This window comes from Idiotropiscis lumnitzeri, chromosome 13, assembly GCF_059441095.1.
Source record: "Idiotropiscis lumnitzeri isolate Australia: NSW breed Sydney's pygmy pipehorse chromosome 13, RoL_Ilum_1.0, whole genome shotgun sequence".
Lineage (NCBI taxonomy): Eukaryota > Metazoa > Chordata > Actinopteri > Syngnathiformes > Syngnathidae > Idiotropiscis > Idiotropiscis lumnitzeri.
In genome coordinates this window covers 6,420,314-6,442,992 of record NC_142403.1, presented here as the reverse complement: position 1 = coordinate 6,442,992, position 22,679 = coordinate 6,420,314, and the positions used below count along the sequence as shown (strand labels likewise).

Here is a 22,679-nt window from a genome sequence, read left to right as displayed (position 1 = left end):
AGATATATTCATTGTCACTTAACAGGGTGTTTAAGGTTAGAGGTGGGCAACAGTTTATTCGGTGGATATGAATAAGTAACAGAAGAACTGTTTTGATATGGTTGATGAACCCAGCTTCAAACGGCTTCTATTGCACTTTATTTGACATGTTTAATCATTACCAATGGTTCTAATCATAGTCCAAGTACTTAACATATACTGAACCATTTTTTTCATTATCATTTTGGCACACGTTTACTGTGTGCAAAATAATGCCTATATAGTGGCAAGTTATCAGTAAAAGATATATGATTAGATGATAGAACACCAATTAGTACTCATCATGAGGTGGGGTCCAAAAATGGATAGGTACTAAATGCAAAGCCTTCCTGCACAGACCTTTACTGTGGTCATGAGGATTAGACAATGTTGATGTTGCTGGGTGGCTTTGGCTCAATTGGCACACTGTTCAGCTCTCGGCAGTTTTATTTGGTTGCTACTGTTTTGCTCTTGGTAGTGAGACCGACAAAACCAGGTCTATATGCTGTTTTTTTTTTGTTTTGTTTTTTTGGATAGGGTACTCAGACTATGACAAAAAGGTAGACAATGTGTTTAAGTAACATTCAGCAGTTGCAGAAAGACAGAAGTAAAAATAACCTGAAGCAACGAGTTAATGCCTTCAAAATAAAAGTGTATCGCAGCCACATGCACCACTTAATCAATTTTGCATGTTATTACCACAGCATATGGTTGTTTTAATGAATTTTATTTTTTATTTTATAAAATAATATAATTCCTAAAGAATATTTCTATTATCAAATCTGACGATTAAAAACAACCATTCGAAAGAAAATTTAATGTGAAAATATTCCAATTGACTTCCCGTGTTCGGTGGGCGGACGTGACTCTCGTTCGGCCATTGTGATTGGTGGAGTAGTGAAACAGTGTTACTGGGCGCTCAAGCCTGACGAGACATGTTATTTAAAGTTTACTGCCGAAAGCACTCGGCAGTGTGGTTGAGCCACTCACAGATTATTCGGGTTCCTTCGAGAGGATTCCCTATGTCCCGCTGGTGAGTATTTAACGTTGACAGCGTGACGGTGCAACGAGTCGTAGACAGCTGTCTGCAGCCATTTCTCAATCTTGATTGGTTGAAATGTGACATTGCTATTTAATCCGTGTTTTTCACGGTTGTGAAAGTATACAAGATCCCATTTATGATTGCCAACCACGTGCAGAATGTGTATTAATAACCAAGACAAGAAAAGTTTGACGACATGTATATTTGCAGTGGTTCGTTCTGTAGGGTTGAACGGTATAAACGAAGTGAAAAGTGAATAACATTTTTATTTGTATGTTGGATTCTCCTATGGCTGTATATATATATATATATATATATATATATATATATATATATATATATATATATATATATATATATATATACCCACACACATAACACACACTATGTATTCAGTGTACTAATTGAATCTTACCTCTGTTATCGCCTTTACCACACAGAAATGTCATTGAAGTTGAACCCGATCAAATCTTTCAAACTGGAGCTGGATGGTGAGGGAGATGCTGCATTCACTGGAGGAGAGATGGTGACAGGCCAAGTTGTGTTGGAGCTCAGCAGAGACACCAAAGTGCACTCCATGAAGGTGCAGGGACGCGGTGTAGCTACGGCACACTGGTTGGAGAACCGTGGCATGAACTCTGTCTATAACGACTACACCTCCAGGTTCACTTACTTCAGGAAGAGGCAGCATCTGATCAGAGGTTAGTAATAGAAGCTGCAGAAGTGGAAAGCAGTGATTATGTTACTAATAAAACTTAAAACATCATGAAAACCTGCAAAGATGATTGTGCTTTTAGGGAGGTACGAACGTCCCATTCAGAGTCGTACAATGTCTAATAAATGACATTTGATTTAGTTTTAAATATATTCAAAGCCTCTTTAACACTTTATTACTATATTCTTTCTACATGGCAAACTCCCCAAGTGTATGTGCCCAATTGCAGATAAGGGATTTTTTACCCTAATTTGCGATTTAGACTTTTCACCCCATATGATCACATATTAAGTACCTGGCACCTGGTGGAAAGATGCCTGCTATGTTTGTCTTAGTGTTGTGTTGAACTGCTGCGTTTTACTGTCAGGAACCACCGGGTGATGAATCACTTTCTTTTGCAATGAGGTGTATACAACAACGATTTCCAACATGCTGCGAGAGGTCTTTGAGTATTTTGCAGGACATGATCCAATTTCACTTGATTGGTCCAACAATTATTTGTTGACTACAAATAATGTACATTTATTTCAACTATGCCAGCGGTGCGTTGTGACGGGGAGAACTATTAAATTATTTTCCTCTAGATGGCACAACATATATAATTAACCTGGCATCTTGTTGGGTTGTGTGCTGTCAGATTTCTTTCCAAAGTCAGTTATGTGCCTTGTTTAAATAAAGTTTGGGAAACCTTTGCACCTCGTACATAAATCAATGAGCTATTGAATGGAATCCAATCCATAAATTCACAGATTATTGTGCCACGTCCACATCCTTGTGCAGATATGAAAAAGAAATTTAACCTGAGGTTTGTATCATATCTGGTGAATAAACAATGGATTGCAGTTAATGTTTCATCAAGTGTTTTCAACTCAGTGCAGTTCGGTTTAACTCACCCATCAGCCTGGTTTGACTGGCCATGTATTGAACCTGCCAATGAATTGTTGTTGTTGCTCTTTGCATGGGTAACTACATTATTCAATGTTCAAATTCCCACGCAAATGCAACAGTCGGAGACCATCAATTTCTTTCTCTGTCTGACTTTACCCATCCACACATTTATTTAGTGATCCTGTTCAGTGTCAGAGGTGAGCTGGAGCCTATCCCAACTGACGAGAGAGACCCTGGGCTGGTCTCCAGTCATTCATAGGGCACGCATAGACGAACCATCATTCAGAGTTTTCAGCAAACCGAACATGAATGCTGGTGGAAGCTGTTATGAAATTAAATGGTAAATTTTTAAATACCAAATATATGTGTAAGGAATATCATTTTGAGTGAGAGGAATAATAAAAGAAAGCAATCTTGGGAATTGTCATCATATTATGAAAACAGAATTTCCAAACATAATTGCAATGGGGGAGGATGCATTTGGGTGAGTCTAATGGTCCTGTATTGTTTGAGTTCCTTTTCCCAAATTTAAATGAGATTCGGAAGATTATATTCAGCAAATAGTTTTTCAGCTAAAGTCTGCAAGCCAGACTTATGTCAGCAATATCCTGTCAGTTAAGAAACATGGAGTCGTTGAGGAGTGTATGGACTGCTCAGTGTCAGAAATGTCCAACTTTCAAAAAAACCTCTTTACGACTTTGTCGTTGTGACTTGTGCATAACAAATACCTAAATGATGCCTTATCCATCACTTATCTAATTTATCATTTGTTAGATAAACTTGACCCAGTTCGAGGGCCAAAATAAATGTTTTCAACACAAACAAGTTGCTTGCGCGCTAGTGTCAATAATCTGATCTATTGGCCTTTATGTGCTAGACCTTATTTGTTGTCTTCAAGACCATGTCCACCTTGTTTTTTCTTTAGTTGCTCTTTCATTGAGACAAAGGTGACACAATTGTTGTGGTTTATTTTGACTGATGATAGTTCAGTATTTGTTTACAAGCTGCTCAATCAGGGCATGAGGATTGAGTGCAACAAGGAAGGAAGATGGCTTCGGTGGGGGGGGGGCTTTTGAAAGCGTTACCATGACGACAATTACAACAACACATGGCACTCTTTGCCCTCCTTTAGTACACTTCTAGATGCAACACTTGGTTCATTTGATGGTATTTTGTCAAAAGGTCCATGCAGATTTTATGGCGTCTAGTTGAGGAAGTTAAAGGGGAAGTAAACCCAAAAAATTACTGAACAAAAAATATTTCCTATGCAGCTCTTAAGTTGAAACTCAGCATTCTGAATAACATTGTGTTTGTGGAATATGAGTTATGCAGTAAAATCATGTCAGGGTCGGCCATTTTGCCACTCGCTGTTGACTGAAAATGATATCACAGTTGCTTAGAGCTGGGGTATTGCATGACCAATCATGGCTTAGCTTCAGAAAACAGGTGAGCCGTGATGGGGGTTTACTTCTGATTTTAGGAGTGCTTGACCTTTTAAAGTTTTGTTTCACTGCGTGACTGAAGGAAGTCATTTATGGACTCTGTGGGTCAAAGTTATTTTCAAAAGCAGTTTGGCAATCAGGTTGTGACATGCTGTTGATATTCTTATCAGCACCTATGCACGCAGCTGTCATTAACCTACCAGCAGGTGGCATCACTGGCTCTTTTTCCCCGTAACTATCCAGACATCCATTTTCTGTACCTTTTGTTCCCATTTGGGTAGTGGGCTGGACCCTATAACTGGTTAATTTAATTAAGAGGTGAGGTAATCATAAACTGAGACATACACTCATATTAACACCTGTGGAAAATTTAGTCCAGCCATCCAAATCAATATTAGTATTTTTAATTGATGTAAAAAAAAAAAAAAGTTCTTCTGGTGAGACCAAACCATTTTTGCTGTATGAAAGAAATCAGTTTAAAAAAAAAAATCAAAAGCCACATTGTTCAAAATGCAAACACTGTCATCTGTGCTGTCGATTGCTAGTTTGACACTTTTCACAAATAGATATACTGATGACGAAAGGCCAGTTGTTGTGTGGTATATAAGAGTGTAATTCTTTCTCAACTGTTTTCACAGTCAAACATCCCCAGCTATGTTGTGCTCTGCAGCTGTGAACACTACATCCAACTCAACACCAGGTTGCACTAAAGAGCTAACTCCCGCCCCAGTGAACACAGGAGTAAACAACTTTGTTTTTCATAGATTTTGACTTCCAACCATCCAAGCCATTTACCCTCACAAGGGTCGCTGGTGTGCTGGAGACTATCCCAGCTTTCTTCTGTTTTTTTCCGTTTTAAATTGATCAGGACTGAATTAAAGTGTGATTGATGTGTTTTCTGAGTGCACAGGCTTTTCTTCAAATGGATTCTGCTCAGAGTGACCTAGTTGCATGCAGTGCCATTTCAAAGTGTGCCCTAACTGCATCATGAACAGTCAAACCCATGCAGGTGGTCAGAAGGACCGCAATAGAGCACATCAGCTTTTTGGTCAACCAAAGCAGCACGTGCCGCTCCCCTGCTGCAGACCTCCCTTCTCGTCTATCTAATCAAATTACTGTATTTGGCCATGACAAGCTACCACGTACATCCCGCCAGGCAAGGGCTTCAGTCTGCCCTCAAGTGTCTCTTTATAAGAACCATTTAGCTGTCTTAAGAGTTTTAGTAGAACAGGCCTTTTAACAAGCCTCCAGAGAAACAGCTCCGACTTATTTTGTGGAAATGGTTCAGATCAAAAGCAAATGTGTAATTGTTTTTAAGCGCTGTTTGAGAGTATCAGTAGTACAGTTGTTTTTCCGAATAGACATGCATCCTGCTTCGTGCATACTTTTGTTTCGCAAGTGTGTGGTTTCTCACAGTGTGTCCAAAGTGACATGGAAGAAGCGGCGTAAACAGCTTTGGTCCTCCTGCCAGCGTGAAAGTATTTTTATTTCTACTGGGAGGATCTATATAACACAGAGGCGTTCTCAGTAGATGGCTGTTTTCTTCTGAGAACCTGGAATCACCAGTTCTGATGATCAGACCCTGTTTTCCTCGCTGCAACCTCCACACCCTGCATGCATGTTTTTAATGTTGCCTTCAATGTCAACCCCGAAATGTCGCTGTTATGGCAACAACCACGTTCACAATGAATTAAGTAGCAGAGAAGACAAAAGAAGTTTCTCATTTGAGCGAGACATTCGTTCGATGGTTTTTCCGCTGTGTTTATATTTCAATTTCTTTTTTAGTCCACAACAGTGCTGACATCACCGGTAGTTTTGTTGGGAATACTCGGTCTTTGCCAGGGCATGTTTTTGAGGCTGTGTATGTTTGTTTGTTTTCTCCTTTCTTGATGTCTAACGTGAACTCAAGAGTTCTTGATAATTTAATTAGCTAGACAATTCCCTTAGGTAGATATCACTACTCACAGACTGTTTGCAGCAACTTATGAAACCAACCACTTTTTTTAATGAAAATATTTTGTTAATTTTGCATGCGATCTATTCTTCGGATAGTTTTCAGACATTAAACATTTCGATTAAACGCAGACACTGTACAACTGACCAAATACAAGTGCTAAGATGTCGCTGCGAAGTAGAAGTACGTAAAGGCATCATCGCCCAGCCTTCAGCCCTCTCCTGAGGTTTACATAATCTATCGACAGGGCTGCCCCGCCCACTTTCTCCTCCTGCAAATAGGCCTCGAACCGAAACTGCAAAACAGTCTCAACTCTAAACCTGCAAGCAACAACGTCATTCTACTCGCTGCCCCGCACACAGAAAGGAATAACTTAAAACGAGTGGCAACAATGATTTTCGACAAGTTGAAAAAGTTGGACATCGTGTTCGACGCCCCGGACGTGGACTGTCCTCCCGTGTACAGCAGCGGGGACGTGGTGTCCGGGCGGGTGGTGCTGGAGCTCACCGGGGAGAGTCGCGTGGACTCCCTAAAGCTCCACGCTGAAGGTTTCGCCAAAGTGCACTGGACCGAGTCCCGCTCAGCCGGCTCCAGCACAGCCTACACGCAGAACTATAGCGACGAAGTGGAGTACTTGAACCGGAGAGAGGTGCTCCTGCAGGCAGGTCAGTCAGTCCTGGGTCTTCGCCTCAGCTTTGAGAAGGTCGCATCCCCTCTTGGAGTTGCGCTGGTTTCTGTTTGTGCATCACTATCGGCTGCCAGAGTCCCCCTCATGTCAAGCAAATATTTAAACGTCGCTTATTCGAAGTGACTTTCTGGATTATTGCTGGTGTTTAATTGAAACTGTGTATGGTGTGTGTTTGCTCAATCCCAGCGTGGCATCTTCCACCCGCACGAGGGTCGTTGTTCCTCAAAATGGTTTTGTTGTTGTTTACACTAGTGTTAATGCACAATTGATGCGCACTTGTCTGTATACGAATTTCATATTAGAGATGTTTTCTTAGTTAGAAGGTTCTTCCTTACTGGTAAAGTAAACTTGTTGAAGTGAGCAAACGTTCTGCAGCAGCCATCCTCTCGGTATGAAAATAACTGTTGAAAACAATAGCACAAATCGCACACTCTCAAATATAGTCAATCTTTGGTTGTTTTCTCCTGCTCTTTCATTCATTGTTTGTTGAAAACATTTAGAGGAAATTAACTGACAAGGCTTCAGTCTTGAGTTGTGCAATGCAAAGCTTCTTTGTTCAACTTGTTTTTTTCGTCGATTGGCTTACCACCAGCAATATAGAACGCTCATATATTGTTTATTGTGTGTGTGGTATGGTAAGAGTACTTTTCTGCAGGTGTACCTTAACATATTCACCCCCTCAAGCCCTCAATAGTATTTGACAGTGACGACATTGTAATGGAAATTAAATGAGAGCTTCGAGCAACAAAAGGACATAAACACATCGTGTGAGTTAAACAAAAACACGTGTCTGTGGGTCTTCGCCGACACCAAGTGGTGGGGGGGGGGACAGATCTGTTGAGAAGGGCTCGAGGAAAACATGTTCCCCGTCAGCATAATGGAGCAGGAACCGCCCCTCAAAGCGAGCAAGCCAATATGATTGTGGGAAAGAGAGTTATATTTCACTGGAGTCTTGTATCATTTTCTGCTGCTGCTTGATTCGTGTATCAATGTTGTTGGAGTATATATTGGCCTCAGCCTTTAATGACTTACAAATTGGTAAATGTGAAAACGGATAAGTTTAAGAAGGATCAACTTTTATGATGCTTTAATCATTTGACTCAAGCATATATACATATATCAAGCATATTATACAAGCAAGCAAAATACAATCCACGGAAGTGAGATTTAAGTCTAAAGTTTATAGGTTTTGTCCCTTTTTTTGTCTCCCTTAGATACTGGCGAAGTGACCATCCTTCCTGCAGGCAGACATGAATTCCCATTCAGCTTCCAGCTGCCAGAGGAGACGCTGGTCACCTCCTTTGAGGGCAAACATGGCAGCATTCGTTACTGGGTCAAAGTGAAGCTGCATCGGCCCTGGGCCACCGTCAGGAAGATCAAGAAGGAGTTTACTGTCATTGAGCCCATTGACATAAACACACCAGCACTGCTGGTGAGACTCCCCGTCCATACGTTCTTTTATTTCGCTCTGGTCTCATCATTTCTGAAATACACTTAAAAATTGTTATTATTCTCAGGCACCACAAGCTGGAACAAAAGATAAGATGGCACGGACGTGGTACCGGAATTTTGGACAAGTGTCTGTTACTGCAAAGATCGACCGCAAAGGTTATACACCAGGTAAGATTGTGCCAACTACACCCTCATCACTCAGGCGACCATATTTGGTAACTGAAGTTTGTGCTGAAAATGGACACTTTACATGATCTCGTCCGGGCTAATTGGTAAAGACAAATAGTTAGACAATGTATCACCGTTCCAGATCCAGAAGTGAGACCATACATAAAGAACGGAATTACCCCGCCACATGCTTTAAACGCATGTGATCTTGTTAAAATAAAAATTAAAAACTTGAATTCCCTAGCGCTTTTTCTCACTCTTTGCTGTCAAGAAATGGGAGACTATCCTATAGCATCACTTTGAGGAGACGAAAAGAAGACTCACAAAGCGTGCTTGATATGGTAAAAGTGACCTAAAACAAAAAAAGAGTTACTATTTAAACACTGTGTTCAACCAAATCTTCTAATTACATCCAACGAAGTCTGCTAATTTAATGTTAGCAGAATGCAAAATGCCATAGACGGGCTACTTTAAAACACAGAGCAATGACACCTACACCCCGAGCATACAGCTCAATGCCATATATTTTCTCTGCTCTTTTGAAACACGAGAGACCTTCTCTTCCTGTTCTTGCTTCTTCTTAATTATGTTGCATATACATCCAGCAAAGCTCAATGCTGCCCGGCATGTAAAGGCACAACGTAGTACTGCAATGAAGGGCCACAACCCTAACTGCAGACTTGCGTTTACTGTATACCCGTTAAAAAGATAATGTAAACCAAGAACCACGATATACAGCAGACTCACTATCATAAAGTAAAAATGTATGTTGATAGTTTATTTGTTTTATGTATCTGTTGTTTAGAAGTTGACTCGTACATAACATTCTCCTCCTCTCCACAGGCGAGGTCATACCTGTTTTTGCGGAGTTTGACAATTCGACTTCGCGGTCAATCGTACCCAAAGCGTACATCACTCAGACTCAGACGTTCATCGCCCGCGGCACAATGAAGCAGAAGCGTTCCGTAGTAGCCACGCTGAGCGGTGACGTGGTGGGCGCCAGATGCAGGGAGACGTGGCACGGTCGTGCTATCAAGATCCCGCCTGTGGGTCCGTCCATCCTGCAGTGCCGCATCATCAAAGTGGAATACATGCTTAAGGTGAGCTCAGTCACCGGATTGTGTGCAGTTTATGTGGACTTCCTCGCCAACCTACCCGGAATTTATCTGCGTCTTGTATCAACAGGTGTGTGTCGATGTCCCGGGAACCTCCAAGCTGTTTCTTGAGCTGCCTTTGGTCATAGGCACCATTCCACTGCATCCGTTTGGAAGCAGGACTTCTAGCGTCAGCAGCCAGTACAGCGTCAATATGGAGTGGCTGCGCATGGCCATCCCGGAGCAGCCTGAGCGTAAGTTTCATAAAGTCAAGTACACACAGGACAGGGCAGGAATTGCTGAATTGACTTTTAAATAACTAAATATTAGTCAAGTTACGGATTGAGTTTCAGGCGCACGAATTGGTAAACATTTCACAATTTCAAATGTCCAGATATTTCTAATTCAAATTCACAAAATTAGATGCTCAACGGGATCACTTAAAATGATTGAAAAAGACCTTTGATTAAATGATCAATGAATGTTGTCAAGTTTAATGAGCTCGTGGGCATCAAGTTGGATGGTTGCTAAATGGGAACTTGCCACAAGGCGCAATGCCAACCCTTAAAAACGGTTTCCGAATGAGATTTATTTCTTTTTTTTAATGAAAAGAAAGGCAATAAATGTCCGGCGGGTTTAATCATTCAAAATGCAGTGATGAGTCAGCAGTTTCATGTTTGGACCTGTTCTGAGTCAGAGCAGCAGGCTAATTTTGCCCGTTTGCCCGCAGCTCCCCCAGAGTACAGCTCTGTGGTGACAGAGGGAGAGGCAGAGCAGTGCAGCAACAACAACGACGCTGCAGCCCCGCAGCCGGCCGAAGATCTGAGTGGGATCCTCGAGCGGCCCCTGATGGCTTTTGTGCAGGAGTTCCGCTTCCGACCTCCGCCTGTGTACAGCGAGGTGAGAAAGAGCAAACAACATGCACCCCCGCTCACTGGTGAATTACTTTAACTGCTTCTGCGAGAGAGAACTTTTTTCACTGTATGAAAACAAAGGAGGACATTTCTGAGATTGCGGTGTGGCTCGTGTTGTTTTGGGGCCTTTTGTTCATATTTAAGTTGACTTTTCAATTAAAAACATGTCGTCATATTCTGATTTGCTAAAATTGCTTTATGGTTCGTGTTTAGCGCATGTGCTGGCTAATTAATTAATTTCCCCAATGTCATTGGTGTGGATGCATTTATTTTCACTCCTGGAGCAAAAAACATGTTGGCATTAAATGCCACCTCTTTATTTTTGCAGGTTGACCCCAACCCTCAACCTTTCCACATGAGGCCTCGCTGCATGACGTGCTGAACTGCAAGCCCCTGCCCGAGTATGGAGCGATTTAGATTAATCCAGTGAATCAGGAGATTTATCGGATTCCTCCTCTTTGAAAGGTGGCACCTGGTCGTACCAGTGTCACCGAGAGACTGCGGTGATCGCCAAGGTGAAAGTGAAAGTCGCCGCCGCTGTTGGGGGTTTAGAGACGGAGGAGCAACCCCCTGCTTTGTTTCCAGTCTTTACGTGGACTTGTGGTTCTGCTAAGATGGAAGCAGTGGCTCTACATCAGTGATTTTTTTTTTTCTCTCTTTTTTTAAAATCCTGATGAGCTGCAAACACTTCCCAAACAATGATTCCCTCACCCGAATTGAGATTTAAGGAATATAGGTTATGTTGAAGGGGTGAGGTCACTTCTATCGGGTTCTTAAGGTGTCAAGTGCCTCGTTGTAAGCTGACATGTTTACGATGACATTGTCATCTTTAAACGGTGTAAAGACAAGTGCAATTATTGTTCAGTCTCTACGTCACTTTTGCCAAGGCTATACAATGGAAGCCAAAAGATGACAGTGCCTGTGATGATTTCTACCGTTAACCAAGCACATACTGTAAATGAACGTGTAGTGATGGTCGGAGTAAGACAGAGATGTGTTTTATGCATGCAGGAAAAAATATGTGAAAGGGTCAACTACACATGCCTTCAACATCTGTTGTGTAAGAGGAAGTTAAGAAAAAAAATGGAACAAAAAAAGTTATATTGAGCAACTTGGAAGTGTCATAGTTAGTGGATGCTGAGGTTTGTTCGCACGAAGCTGAAACAAAATGGGCTGTTTGTTTATAAAAGTGCCCGAGGCTGGCTGATAAGCTCTCCTAGCTGCTAATAAAAAGGAGACGCAGAAGCTTTTGATGGGAGCCAGATGCCTCGTTGTTCTTAGTCGCTTTGGGAAGCTAAACCAGTACACACTTAAGACGAGCTTTAAGCAGGAGATGTATCTGGAGTGTATGGACAAAGAACATTCCAAAAACTGACTCTGGGATTATGACTTTGACTCAATTAAAAAAAAAAAAACTTTAATGAGTGGAAAAGAAGTCTTCAGGGTCAGCTGTGTCATGCCATTGTCATGCATGAAAAATGCAATAAATGTATTTTTATACAAATACGTTATCACAATGTTGCCAAAGTTTCCTACTTGTCTTTCGTTTTTCGAATAAATATTGAATTAACGCAGTTGGCATGTCTGCCTCTTTTCCTTCTTTTTCTTTTTTAATCTTACATGTGAGTGAAATGGTACATGGTGTTCAGCAGAGAAGCGAGTCAAAAACATATTCTTGCCGGAGGCGCTGCTCACTGGAAACAGGCCACACCCAGCGGGATCAAAACAACAATTACAGGCTCAAGTCTTGCCACTGCCAGTTCTTATTGTGCACCTCTCCGACCCCAAACTTCCATTTGCAGTTAGCCGGAGCTGCTAAACCTCACGTCACACCGAGTGAAATGTGCATTTCATGTTCTTTGTTCTGCCTCAACACTGATCTTGGTTATTTTTACCACGTGTAAACATATCAAACACACTGCTCTCTGATTTGCATAAAGCCAAAAACATGACTTAGGACCAAGTTACAGAAACTCTATAAGGTTATTACCAGTGGTGGGACATAGCAAAGTACATTTAGTTTGTTACTGTGCTTGGAACATTTTTCAGATATTTGTACCTTTACCTATGACTTTGACCCCATTTGAAAACTAATATCTGTACTTAGTAGACCCATTACTTTTTTCATCCTTTGGCGATGAAGACAAAGTAAAAAAAGATAAATGGACCTCCTGCCACCCTCTCGTCACCACAGGTAAAACTGTCTGGAACTGCCAGTGGTCTTAAAAACATACAGGTAAGGTGCGGGAGCTATTATTACGGAAACTATTATTCAGTTTCCAATGTGACCATAATACTCCTTTGTGTCACTCATATAGATTCCGGGCACCAACGTGTAATAATTATATTTAATATTATTTTGGAATTATATTTATGTCTGTTATTTAGATATTTATTTAATGCATTTATTTTAATTATTAATTCAATCCAATTATATTTATATAATTAACACAGTCTGACAACATTCACACTCATGTTCAAACTGTCCCTGAGTGGGAAATCGACACATACTGCCTGCACTGAAGTCATGTATGTGTACCAGCCACACCATTTAGATTGTCCTAATAGTCTTAATCTCAAATTTTTTATTAACATTTAACTAGGTAAGAGACCAACTGAGAGCCAAGTCATATTTGCGATGGTGAGCGGGTCAGCAGCTTATTTCTCACAAAACACCAGAGCTGGGCATTTGACCCTTTTTTGCCGGTCACTCCTCCGGCCGATATCTCGGTACGGTTCTTAAAAAATGTCAACTCTTTATAATGCCCACTGTTTGTCCAGTGTGTAATTGAGTTTAAATAGTTACATGAACCACAATGGGACAAAAATACTCCTTGAATATTGTATTAACATGCTACCACTGACTCCGCACTGATTACATTTTGCATGGGGAACGCTTTCCAGTACACAGTGGTTGCGTCACAGTACAAATCTTTTTGTGATTTTAATTGGTGTTGTGTAAGTGAAATGCTTCTCAAACAAATTTTCAGAGAACATAACATTAGCGATGTTCTTAAGCTTTAGAAAGGCGTGTGAAACAATGTTTGGTGAATTAGCAGCAAATGATTTTTGGTTTACTTACTGGCCTTTTGTGTATAATGTCCACAAATGATCCTAAAATAAATCATTGTCTTTAAATCCTGAGTTCAATTCGACAATTTCATAACCTGTTGCTATGGTTCTCTCAAAAATAGTTCTGGGGTTCACGTTCACAAATCTCAGATCTGGCCGTCCTGCGTGGTTGCTTGCAGCGACTACCTGAGCTTGCATGAGCTGTCTGGATACGTTGGCGTCCTCACACATTTCAAAAATATGCATGATAGGTTGGTTTTGAGTGAATTTGAAACAAGCAAATGTGGTTTGAAGTGTTGGTAAAATGTGAATGTGTCATGTTTTGTAATGTTGTTGTTTACATTATATATGTATATATATAAGTTATTCGTCTCATTTTTGGTGTCTTTTTCTTGTGGTTCATGTCTTTCCAGCTCGTTGGTAAATTGTTTTCACCTGTGATCGTCAACTCGGCGCTTTGTGTCGTCCAATCAGTTCCGTCAACCACGTGTGTGTACTTTTCAGGTGTTCCTCATTGCCTCATCAATTTGCTTATATTCACATCCCCTTGTTTTGTTTTTTTTCGTTTTTTTGTCAGTTCATTGTTTCTGGTTGTGTTGAACTGTTGAAGTGCTGCCCTGTGACTTTTTTTTCTTTAATGCTTTAGGAGTGAGTGTCTCTCTCTCTCTCTCTCTCTCTCTCTCTATATATATATATATATCTATATATATATATTAGTTGAACACGTATCCATCCTACACTCCTGTCTTGCTTCTCTCGCTCCCCTGCATTGAAATTGAACAGTTCAGGTGTTGAACATCCCAAGTTGACTTTGGGACTGCTAATTGTTCAATATGTGCACAGCCTGTGATATGCGCGGCACAGTCTTGGGCAACTGTGTGTGAGCATATTCCATACAAGACACAAAATGGGTTCTCTTTGGAAATGAACAGCATTTGCCAAAGATTTTGGCCTGTGAAATTATGTTGCATTTTTGGTGATACACTTTATATATAGTACCCTGGTAATGTGAGATTTTCTATGCAAGGATAGAGAGAATAATAATGTACAGACCGTCTCAATCTCGGTCTCATGTTGAATAGATAAGGCCTTCAACCTGTTTGTCTGCTTCTTCAGTGACTCACCAGCAGGTGAAGAGGGAATTTGACCTACAATAGAACAACAAACATCAAACCCTGTGACCTTACAAAGGTCTCGGCCTTCAGGCGCCCATGCACCTTTTTCCCTCCATTCATTTTCTATGCTTCTCCCGTCTTTGGGTCACAGACCTGTTGGAGTGCATCCATCCTGGTTTGGGGTAAACCGTCGAGTGACAGACACCATCCACACCCACGGCCAATCTGGGGTATTCAATCAACTAGTTGGATGTGTTTTCAAACTGGAGGAGGAAGCTAAAGAAGAACACGCACACAATGGGCTTAGCCTTTTTCGTTTTTTTTTTAACTGTGTGGTTACAGTCCAAAACACTGAATTACTGTACTTTGTTCCTGATTTGAAGTTTCCAAGAATCATCAGAGAGAAAAACAGTTCATTTTGCAGAATGTAAAATTGAAAAACAGCAGACCTATAAAATCCTTATTTCTATCCTTCATCTTTCTTGTCAAAAGCATTTTGCTTACTCACATACTTTTCTTGACTTGTCGTCTGATTTTTTATTTGTGAAAATTCCATGACTTGAACCCAAATTAGATATACGATGCATTATTTGTAACAGCACTAAGAATTTGGGGCTCCATAAAAAAAATATATATATATCTTCATTCGTATTTTTGATAATTCACTGGTGAACAAATGGTTACAAAATTTGTAACTCATAAACTTTTCAGGATAACTTTATATGCACCAATTCAGAATCTGCCCTTATTGTTTTCTACAGCACACCAGGTTACATGAATAATAATACTCATACTACTACTACTACTACTAATAATAATAATAATAGTAATAATAATGACAATGATTCATGATCTCTATTAAAATATTTTGCAACTGGTGGATTTTTCTTCTGAAACATCAGAGCTATAAATTACAACACATCGTAAAATCTGTCTTGCCCAAGCTTTTATATGTCACACTTAAAAAAAATGGAAACATCTCGAAAACCTGACTTGTCAGAAAAAAAATGCAATGGCATTTTTTAAATAAGCATTATAAAAGCATTTCGAGACATCTGATTAATATTTGCTGTTGACCAGTATAATAATATATCTTGTTATGCTGTGAGGTGTTTATGCAATATTGTAGTTTGTAATGTCTGGAATGCACAAAAAGCCACAGTATTGTTTATTATTCGCATCTTTGGTCTGAACTGCTACACATTACACAGACACCTCAAGGACGTTTGATTCCAAACTTCCTCTTTTTTTCCAGCTAAACTGTTTGTCTGCCTTCTGATTGTCCAGCTATCTTATCACTGTCCTATTGGAGTAATTTTGGCGTCGCTGTTAATAAAAGTCAACACAACACGTTCTGTCAAGGTTGTTGGAAGTTGGAATCAACACATTTGACCCATTCTTCTTCTGTTGTTGCATTGTACACGACATTCCATCCCGATTACCATCACAACATGGCTGGAAGGGGCAGAGGCAGACAAACCAAAATAAGCCACATTTGCTTTTCCTCCGTTGGTATATCAGACTGATAGGGTTTTGTTTTGGAAGATTTGTTTTGCACTTTGTGGGTATGGGAATGACAAGAGGCTATTTTACCATTTTCAAATGTAAAAGACTTGACCCACTGCACTATTCAAAGTAAGCACTTCTATTTGTTGTGAACAAAAACAAGCTGAATCTTGGCACACTGTCTTCAATTTCTTGTTGTTGCCCACAATGGAAAATAAAATGAACCCTCTATACTACTGTGAAATACTGTATTTATTTTTAAAAATACATTTAATAACAATGACAATCAGTGGCTATTTTGAATTCTTGACTTGGCCTGCGATGAATATGACATGATATGAATATGCTTGTGACACCTCTGTTTATCTTAAAGTGTTGATATTAACTAGAGTACTTCATCACAGTTACAGCTTTCAATATGAATATATGTTTGCACTGAAAAATATTAAGGCGTCTATGCCACAAAAATGAGTCGCACCTTTTTTTATTTGATTTAGTTTGAAGCTGGTAAGTGATGGCACGGTTATGGTTTGCCATAAAAAAAAAAATCGGAACAATAGTACAAAAAAATACAAATATAAAAGTGAGTACTCTACTTTTAGGAAGTAGACAATACTGTGCAGTTTCACATACAAGTGGAAGGATTAGACAGAATACTTTTGACTTTCAGCATTCAAATGACCTATATGGCTACACAATAAATTCCATAGGCAACATTTTACTCTAAAAAGACTCCATTTGGTCTCAGTAAAATTATGCACGCATGACCATATTCCTCATTAAAAATGGGCATTTTTCAAGGTTGTTCAAATTTCTCCAAAATAAAAAGATAAAAAATAAAATGATAGCCGATTTCCTGATTGAAAACATTTACAAACTGAGCTTGTTAAAGAATAATTGACCATCTTGGGTCTAGTCCTCCTTTAAGAGGGAACAAATAACAAGGAAATTGAGCACATTACAACTTATTTTGGTTGCGCACGTATAATGGACTTTTTAACGCATGGTGATTCTCAGCGAAAAAAAGAACAAAGAAGCATAATGTTTAGCCTCTAGTAAATACTCATTCCTACACTGAAAGCCTTTGGAGTGTCTTTGCTCTTCGTGTAATGAATAAGAGATTCATAAGTGCCTGCTATGAAATATTCTTTTGATGAGAAAGCCAAGAAGCTGATCTGACCAATAAAAGGGCTGCATGCAGACGCCCACATCCCGCTGAAACCGGTCCACATGCATCCGATGTGACGTCAGCACGTTGTTGACGCCAAAGAAACGTGCCGATTGGCTTGCACTTCCCCTTGCACTTCCCCTCCCATTCCAAGAAATCAGTCTAACTTCAGGTTACATGGAATACTCACCAGAGTGAGAGAACTGCATGCAAAGATGTTCCCTAGAAAGTTCTGAAAGAGGGGGAAGAGACAAAATTTGAGGGAATAAACAACATCCCAAAATAAGATGAACAAAAAGAGTAGCCCAGTTTGTTTTGATGCAATGAATTCACAGATTGTCATTCGGTGTCTTTGTTTTTTTTTTTTTTTTTTTTTTTTTTTTTTAAGACCTGTGCAGCACGCTTTGTTTGGCCCTTTTGTTCATCACACAGTGAATTTGAACTGATAAGTCAAACGGTAGACTTGGGTGGGTAGCACTCTTTACAGCCAGACAAAGTGTGATTATTGGAGATAATAAAAAGAAAGAAAAAACAATGAGAGACTATCAAATCAACACCGGCGTGGCACTAGCACCATTTATAGCTGGCATCAGTTAGTGGCTTTGGCGGGTAAGTGAGATAGTTCAGTTTGGACTCCCAACGACTGCAGCAGCGCTTTCACTCAAGTCAGAACGAGTCGATCAACTCCTTATTTGAGCAAACATACAAGTGCTGATATGAGACATAGAAACAGTTTTATGCATACGTAAATGTACATTTAATCTAATAAGAAACAAAATTACTTATTAGATTTTTAATTGCCAAAAAATCAATTTATCACCCTTGAAGTTGCAAGATCACCCTTTCTATATGTAGTAGTAAGCAAGATTGTAGCACAAAGAACATCACTTTCCAAACATCATATGAACTCCAAATATCTTTTTAAATAATCGCATCTCAGATCCAAAGGTGCTCGGCGGTGTTATAGCCCAGTTCTGAATATGTCTAGCACCCATTCAACCCCAAGCCAGCACATGTATTTATTTATTTATTTTTTATTTTTTTTTGTTGTCAAGTGATTACATTTTTTAACTAATTAATCAACCATGATTAATTGAGATTAATCACATTTTTCAAATACTATTTTTTTTGTGAAGCACATAACAGATATTTACTATACAATATCTTGGAATTGATGCAAAATCACCCAATATGAAGTATATTTAATTCAAAGACTGTTCTTATAGCTTCCTTAGATTCTTGAATACGATCTAAACAGAGACATCTTTACAAGCATTTTTCTTTTCTCAAAACTGCCCACAAGCACCACACTCCAGCAGTGTTGGTTTGCAAGGCCCAGTGGTAACCTGAGCACGATGTTTTGTTCTGAGAAGATGTCCTAAACATGTGGCGCTACTGTGTTACAATATTTGCAGAGTATGCTAATTATTTTTGAAGTAAATCAAACGGAGTCAACCGAGTTAAAATATTTAACTGAGTTAAAAAAAAAAAGAATTAATCTCCAGAGTTGACGCTTTAATTTTGACAGCCCAATTTATTCATTTACTCATTCATTTAGTTATTTTTGTTAAAAACATTAAGAAGTTCACAAGTGACCATTCTGTTCTAATTCAATTCCCCATTCCCGTGCTTGTGCTTCAACTGTACCCTGTATGTGTTGGTGAGGGCAGGGAGGGGTGGGCTAAGTCTTTCAATTAATTGCGCGTTAGCTTAGAGTCAGTACACACCGGAACCATTTGAATGTGTTTGCAGAGTAAGTTTGAACGTATTGTTAAATTATATACAAAATGCTCAATTATAGCATTGACTTGCGCATTATGAGGAAAAAAATCGTTTTTAGCATTTAACCTACATTATGTCAATACGTTTGAATGTACTTTGCCTGTCAAAAATGATGATTCCAAATTGGCAGTTCCACGCTTCCTTTTATATGCTTTTTTCCCCAGCCCCCGACATATCGATCAAGCCCGATTCGCGTGGTCGGCACGTCTGCCTCTTAGTTTTGCGGTTTGGTGTTTGAAACTCGGCGACGTCCCCATACTTGCGAGGATCACCTTCTTCCTCCACTCTGGAAAAACATCTCCCTTATATTCATTATATTTATTGGGGGGCAAAATAAGAAGACTTTCTGGGGGCCACAAGCATGTTGGGGTCCATTGTGAACTTCCACCCACCTGATTGGCACATTAGTTCTAGCATTTGTTTGTGATTGGTTAAATATTTGTCACCAACCAACCACCCCGCATGACACAAAGAGGTCAGGGGTCACCTAACCTAGGTAGGGGGCTTCCTGTGTGACAAATCTCAGGAGTAAAAATCAAATACCCTGTGGTGTTGGTTAGACAGTGTGAATGTATTCCCCTGAATGTTATTTGCATAGAAGGCAAACTGTACCGCAAATGATTTCCCCTCTCTTGCACGTGGTGACGATGTTTGGATGGAGAAGCTGGCGGCACGCCATGTCTGGAATGAGAATCACACCACCATTATGTGACAGACATGAAAGTAGCGCAGAGGAATTTCTTTTTCTTGGAAACTGTAGAAGATTAACACGTAGTCCTGAGGCAGAGCATGAAGAAAACAATAGAGGACGTAAGCTGATGAGAGGAGTTCCTTTTCACTTGTATTGCTCAATCATTCTGTTTACCAGCGCAAAAGGAACACTATGTGCAAGAAAAAAAAAAGGTATGTTTCTCTCTTACAGTATGGAGCAATGTGGAACTTGGATATAACTCCAACTATCCTCTCCAAGCAACATTCCATTGCTTATTTTAGAAATTAGATTAAGAATGAAAAAAAATTAGAAACTGCGACGAGAACAACTGAAAGAAGAGGTTATCAAAATTAAGAGTTTGACAGCATCACTTACTTACTTATGGTATGTAAAGTCAAATGATCATTTGAAGCGGTAGCAGAAAGAATCAATGCGCTTTAACCACCACATCATATGGCAATGCTCTCTCATTCTTGGCTGTCTGTCTTTTTTTTTCTATCTGGACTTAAGAGGACCAAGTCAAAGAGTCCACAATGTCTTTTCTTGCTCCCCCTACAATCGTGAAATAAGACATGGTAATACAATGCTGTCTGTGGTAAACGCTCCAGTAAACCATGAATATTTGCCGGGGATCCCTACAACCTACAGATGCCTCAAATTGGCGGCAACACACTTTTTTCTTTAGAATTAGAATGGCTCAAATAAACACGCACACACACACATTCTGTGACTGAGAGCTGACGTTAACTGCAAATATGCGTTTGCATTTTTTTAATTCCCTGTGACAAATGTCGCAGATGATATAGGTAATATGTTGTTTAAATTAGTAAAGCTGTGGCTAATTTGTAACGGGAATTAGTGAAGTATCTACTTACAAGTTGAGTGCGTAGGGCTAGCATGCTAGTTCTTCGCACTCGTCCATGGAAACAAGCAGTCCAGATGAGTTTGACAGTTGACATAGTTCTTGTTTTTTAATGTCATTTTATTTAAAAAGAATAAATCCTACAGGGAATACCTATCCAAAATCACCATCCACTCATTTCGAGTCAGTTTTGAAAGTGACCGCGCTAAAACCAAAATGTCGTCCGCACTCGATGATATTGCAAATATTGCAAATTACCGTCATTTGTCAATCCGCCAGCGAAAACGCCAGTCCATCAGTGACGGACTCACGGACCCTCCGTTGGTACTGATGGACAGGTGTAAATGCCTGCCCCCCTCTGCACTTGCTCTTCACTACCTTTTTAATTCTTAAATTTAATATGTTGTCCCTTGCAGGATTATTTGGGAAAAATGTTCAGTTTTCCATTTTGTACCGAAAGTGGTTGCTTGCATAATTTGTTGAGCTTTCATTTTCATCTCTTATCCATTTATGATGCTGCCTTGGGAGGAAAAGGCAGGACTCTGACGTCAGATTTTATGGGTAAGTAAACAAAGACTTAGCGAGGGAAGAGCCCTCAAGTAAACAGAACTGTTGTCAGAGTTGACTGCGTTTTTTTTTGTTTTTTTTCTCAGTGAAAAACATGACCTAAGATCAAGTTTGGAGAGACGACTAAGACAGATCAGTGTTGTTGTTGTTTTTTTTTTTTGCGAACACAACTGACTTTACATTAGAATTACTGAAGATATGGTTCATTACTTTAAAGTTATTAACATTGTGATTTTCTAATCTGTTTTGTCCATTAAGATAGTCGTCCTAGGCAACCATACAAAATAGTGTGCCACCTTGCTAAATCCTGCACCTCTACTCATGTGAGATCTTATCACAGATTGTTAGACAAACACATCTGATTTTCTTTGTATTAAAAAATGTGAAATGTAGATGTAAATATATAACAAATATCTGTACAGATTGAATATAAATTAGGCCCATGAACATGCAGTGTGACTTACAGCCGAAGTAATTCAAGCCTCCCTCTCGGCCACTTAAGCAACTCTGGCATGTGAAGATTGAGAAAAGCAGAGAAAGAACACTCGAGTGTTTTGGATCTTGCCATTGGCTCATGCGGAATCACGTCAAGTAAGTGGGGGCTTCCCTCTCTCATGACTTGGCGTTTAAGAGTGCACGTGGAGTTGCGCACGTGGGCCTGTGTACTGGCTTGCATGGACCCAGTCTGGCCAACTTTCCAACACCAGTGTGAAGTTCAGCAGAAACGCTCGAGCACGTTTACTTAGCAGACAGATAGCAACAAAGGTGACTTAAGGAGGATTTTTTTCTCCACACCTTGTCTGAATGTTTCCTAGAATTCAACAGTCTAGCCTTCTGTCAAGGCATGTCTGTCATGTGACTCGGAAGACGGTTCATGCTTCTATTTACACTTAGTCAAACTGCAAGATAGATTGCAGAGTCACAAGGCAATGATCCTAGATGTTATTCACATACACAATGCAAGGATCCAGTGAAATCAAAAGAAAAACTTAAATGCCATGGGTAAATACAAACAGGGAACACATTTCAAGGTTCCTAGTCCCAGAAGATCTAAAAATTGTAGAGTACGTTGTTGATTTAGGACAGGGGTGGTCAATTAATTTTGCAAATGGGTCACATTGCTAAAATTAGGAAATGCACATTTGAAACAAAATTGTACACAGTCATACAAATGCCATCTTTAAAACTTAAAAAAAAACATCCGCCACTCATATTAGCTGTTGCGAGACTTGCAAATATATAGATAAGTGGGATGTGTAATATTATTGACAATGATTACTTATAATAAAGCCAATACATACACTATATCCCTCCATACAGGATATAAGAATGTAACATTAGGAGAACTGGTGGCCATTTTGTAGATCTTTTTTTTTTTTAGTAATCGTCGTTAGCATGTTTCCTCCTTGTGTGTGTGCGTTTACTTCAGATACTCCCGCCTCCTTCACACGTTCCAAAATGAATTTTAAGTTGAAGTGAATACTCTAATTTGTCCATTGATGTGAACGTGTATGTGAATG

The 22,679-nt window shown here is 39.7% G+C and overlaps 1 protein-coding gene and 1 long non-coding RNA gene across 3 annotated transcripts; one reads left to right on the top strand and one right to left on the bottom strand.

Annotated features, from left to right (window-relative positions):
• The first annotated feature begins 904 nt into the window (after positions 1 to 904).
• arrdc2 (arrestin domain containing 2) lies at positions 905 to 11,949 on the top strand. 2 transcript variants are annotated; one of them, XM_088313553.1, is made up of 8 exons: positions 905 to 1,051; positions 1,501 to 1,761; positions 7,962 to 8,179; positions 8,265 to 8,367; positions 9,211 to 9,467; positions 9,553 to 9,715; positions 10,192 to 10,361; positions 10,704 to 11,949. In XM_088313553.1, the coding sequence occupies exons 2-8, from the start codon at positions 1,503 to 1,505 to the stop codon at positions 10,755 to 10,757; spliced, it is 1,224 nt and encodes a 407-aa protein (XP_088169679.1). In that variant the 5' UTR covers positions 905 to 1,051; positions 1,501 to 1,502; the 3' UTR covers positions 10,758 to 11,949. The 2 variants fall into 2 exon arrangements, with proteins under 2 accessions (XP_088169679.1, XP_088169678.1); XM_088313552.1 differs by lacking the exons at positions 905 to 1,051; positions 1,501 to 1,761 and adding an exon at positions 6,353 to 6,724.
• A 2,765-nt stretch (positions 11,950 to 14,714) lies between these two features.
• Positions 14,715 to 20,973, bottom strand: LOC148324151 (uncharacterized). Its single transcript, XR_015846278.1, has 4 exons — positions 20,851 to 20,973; positions 19,631 to 19,699; positions 17,427 to 17,468; positions 14,715 to 14,838 (listed from the first exon to the last, which is right to left on the bottom strand). It is a non-coding gene; the product is annotated as an uncharacterized LOC148324151 (long non-coding RNA).
• Between the last annotated feature and the right edge of the window lie 1,706 nt (positions 20,974 to 22,679).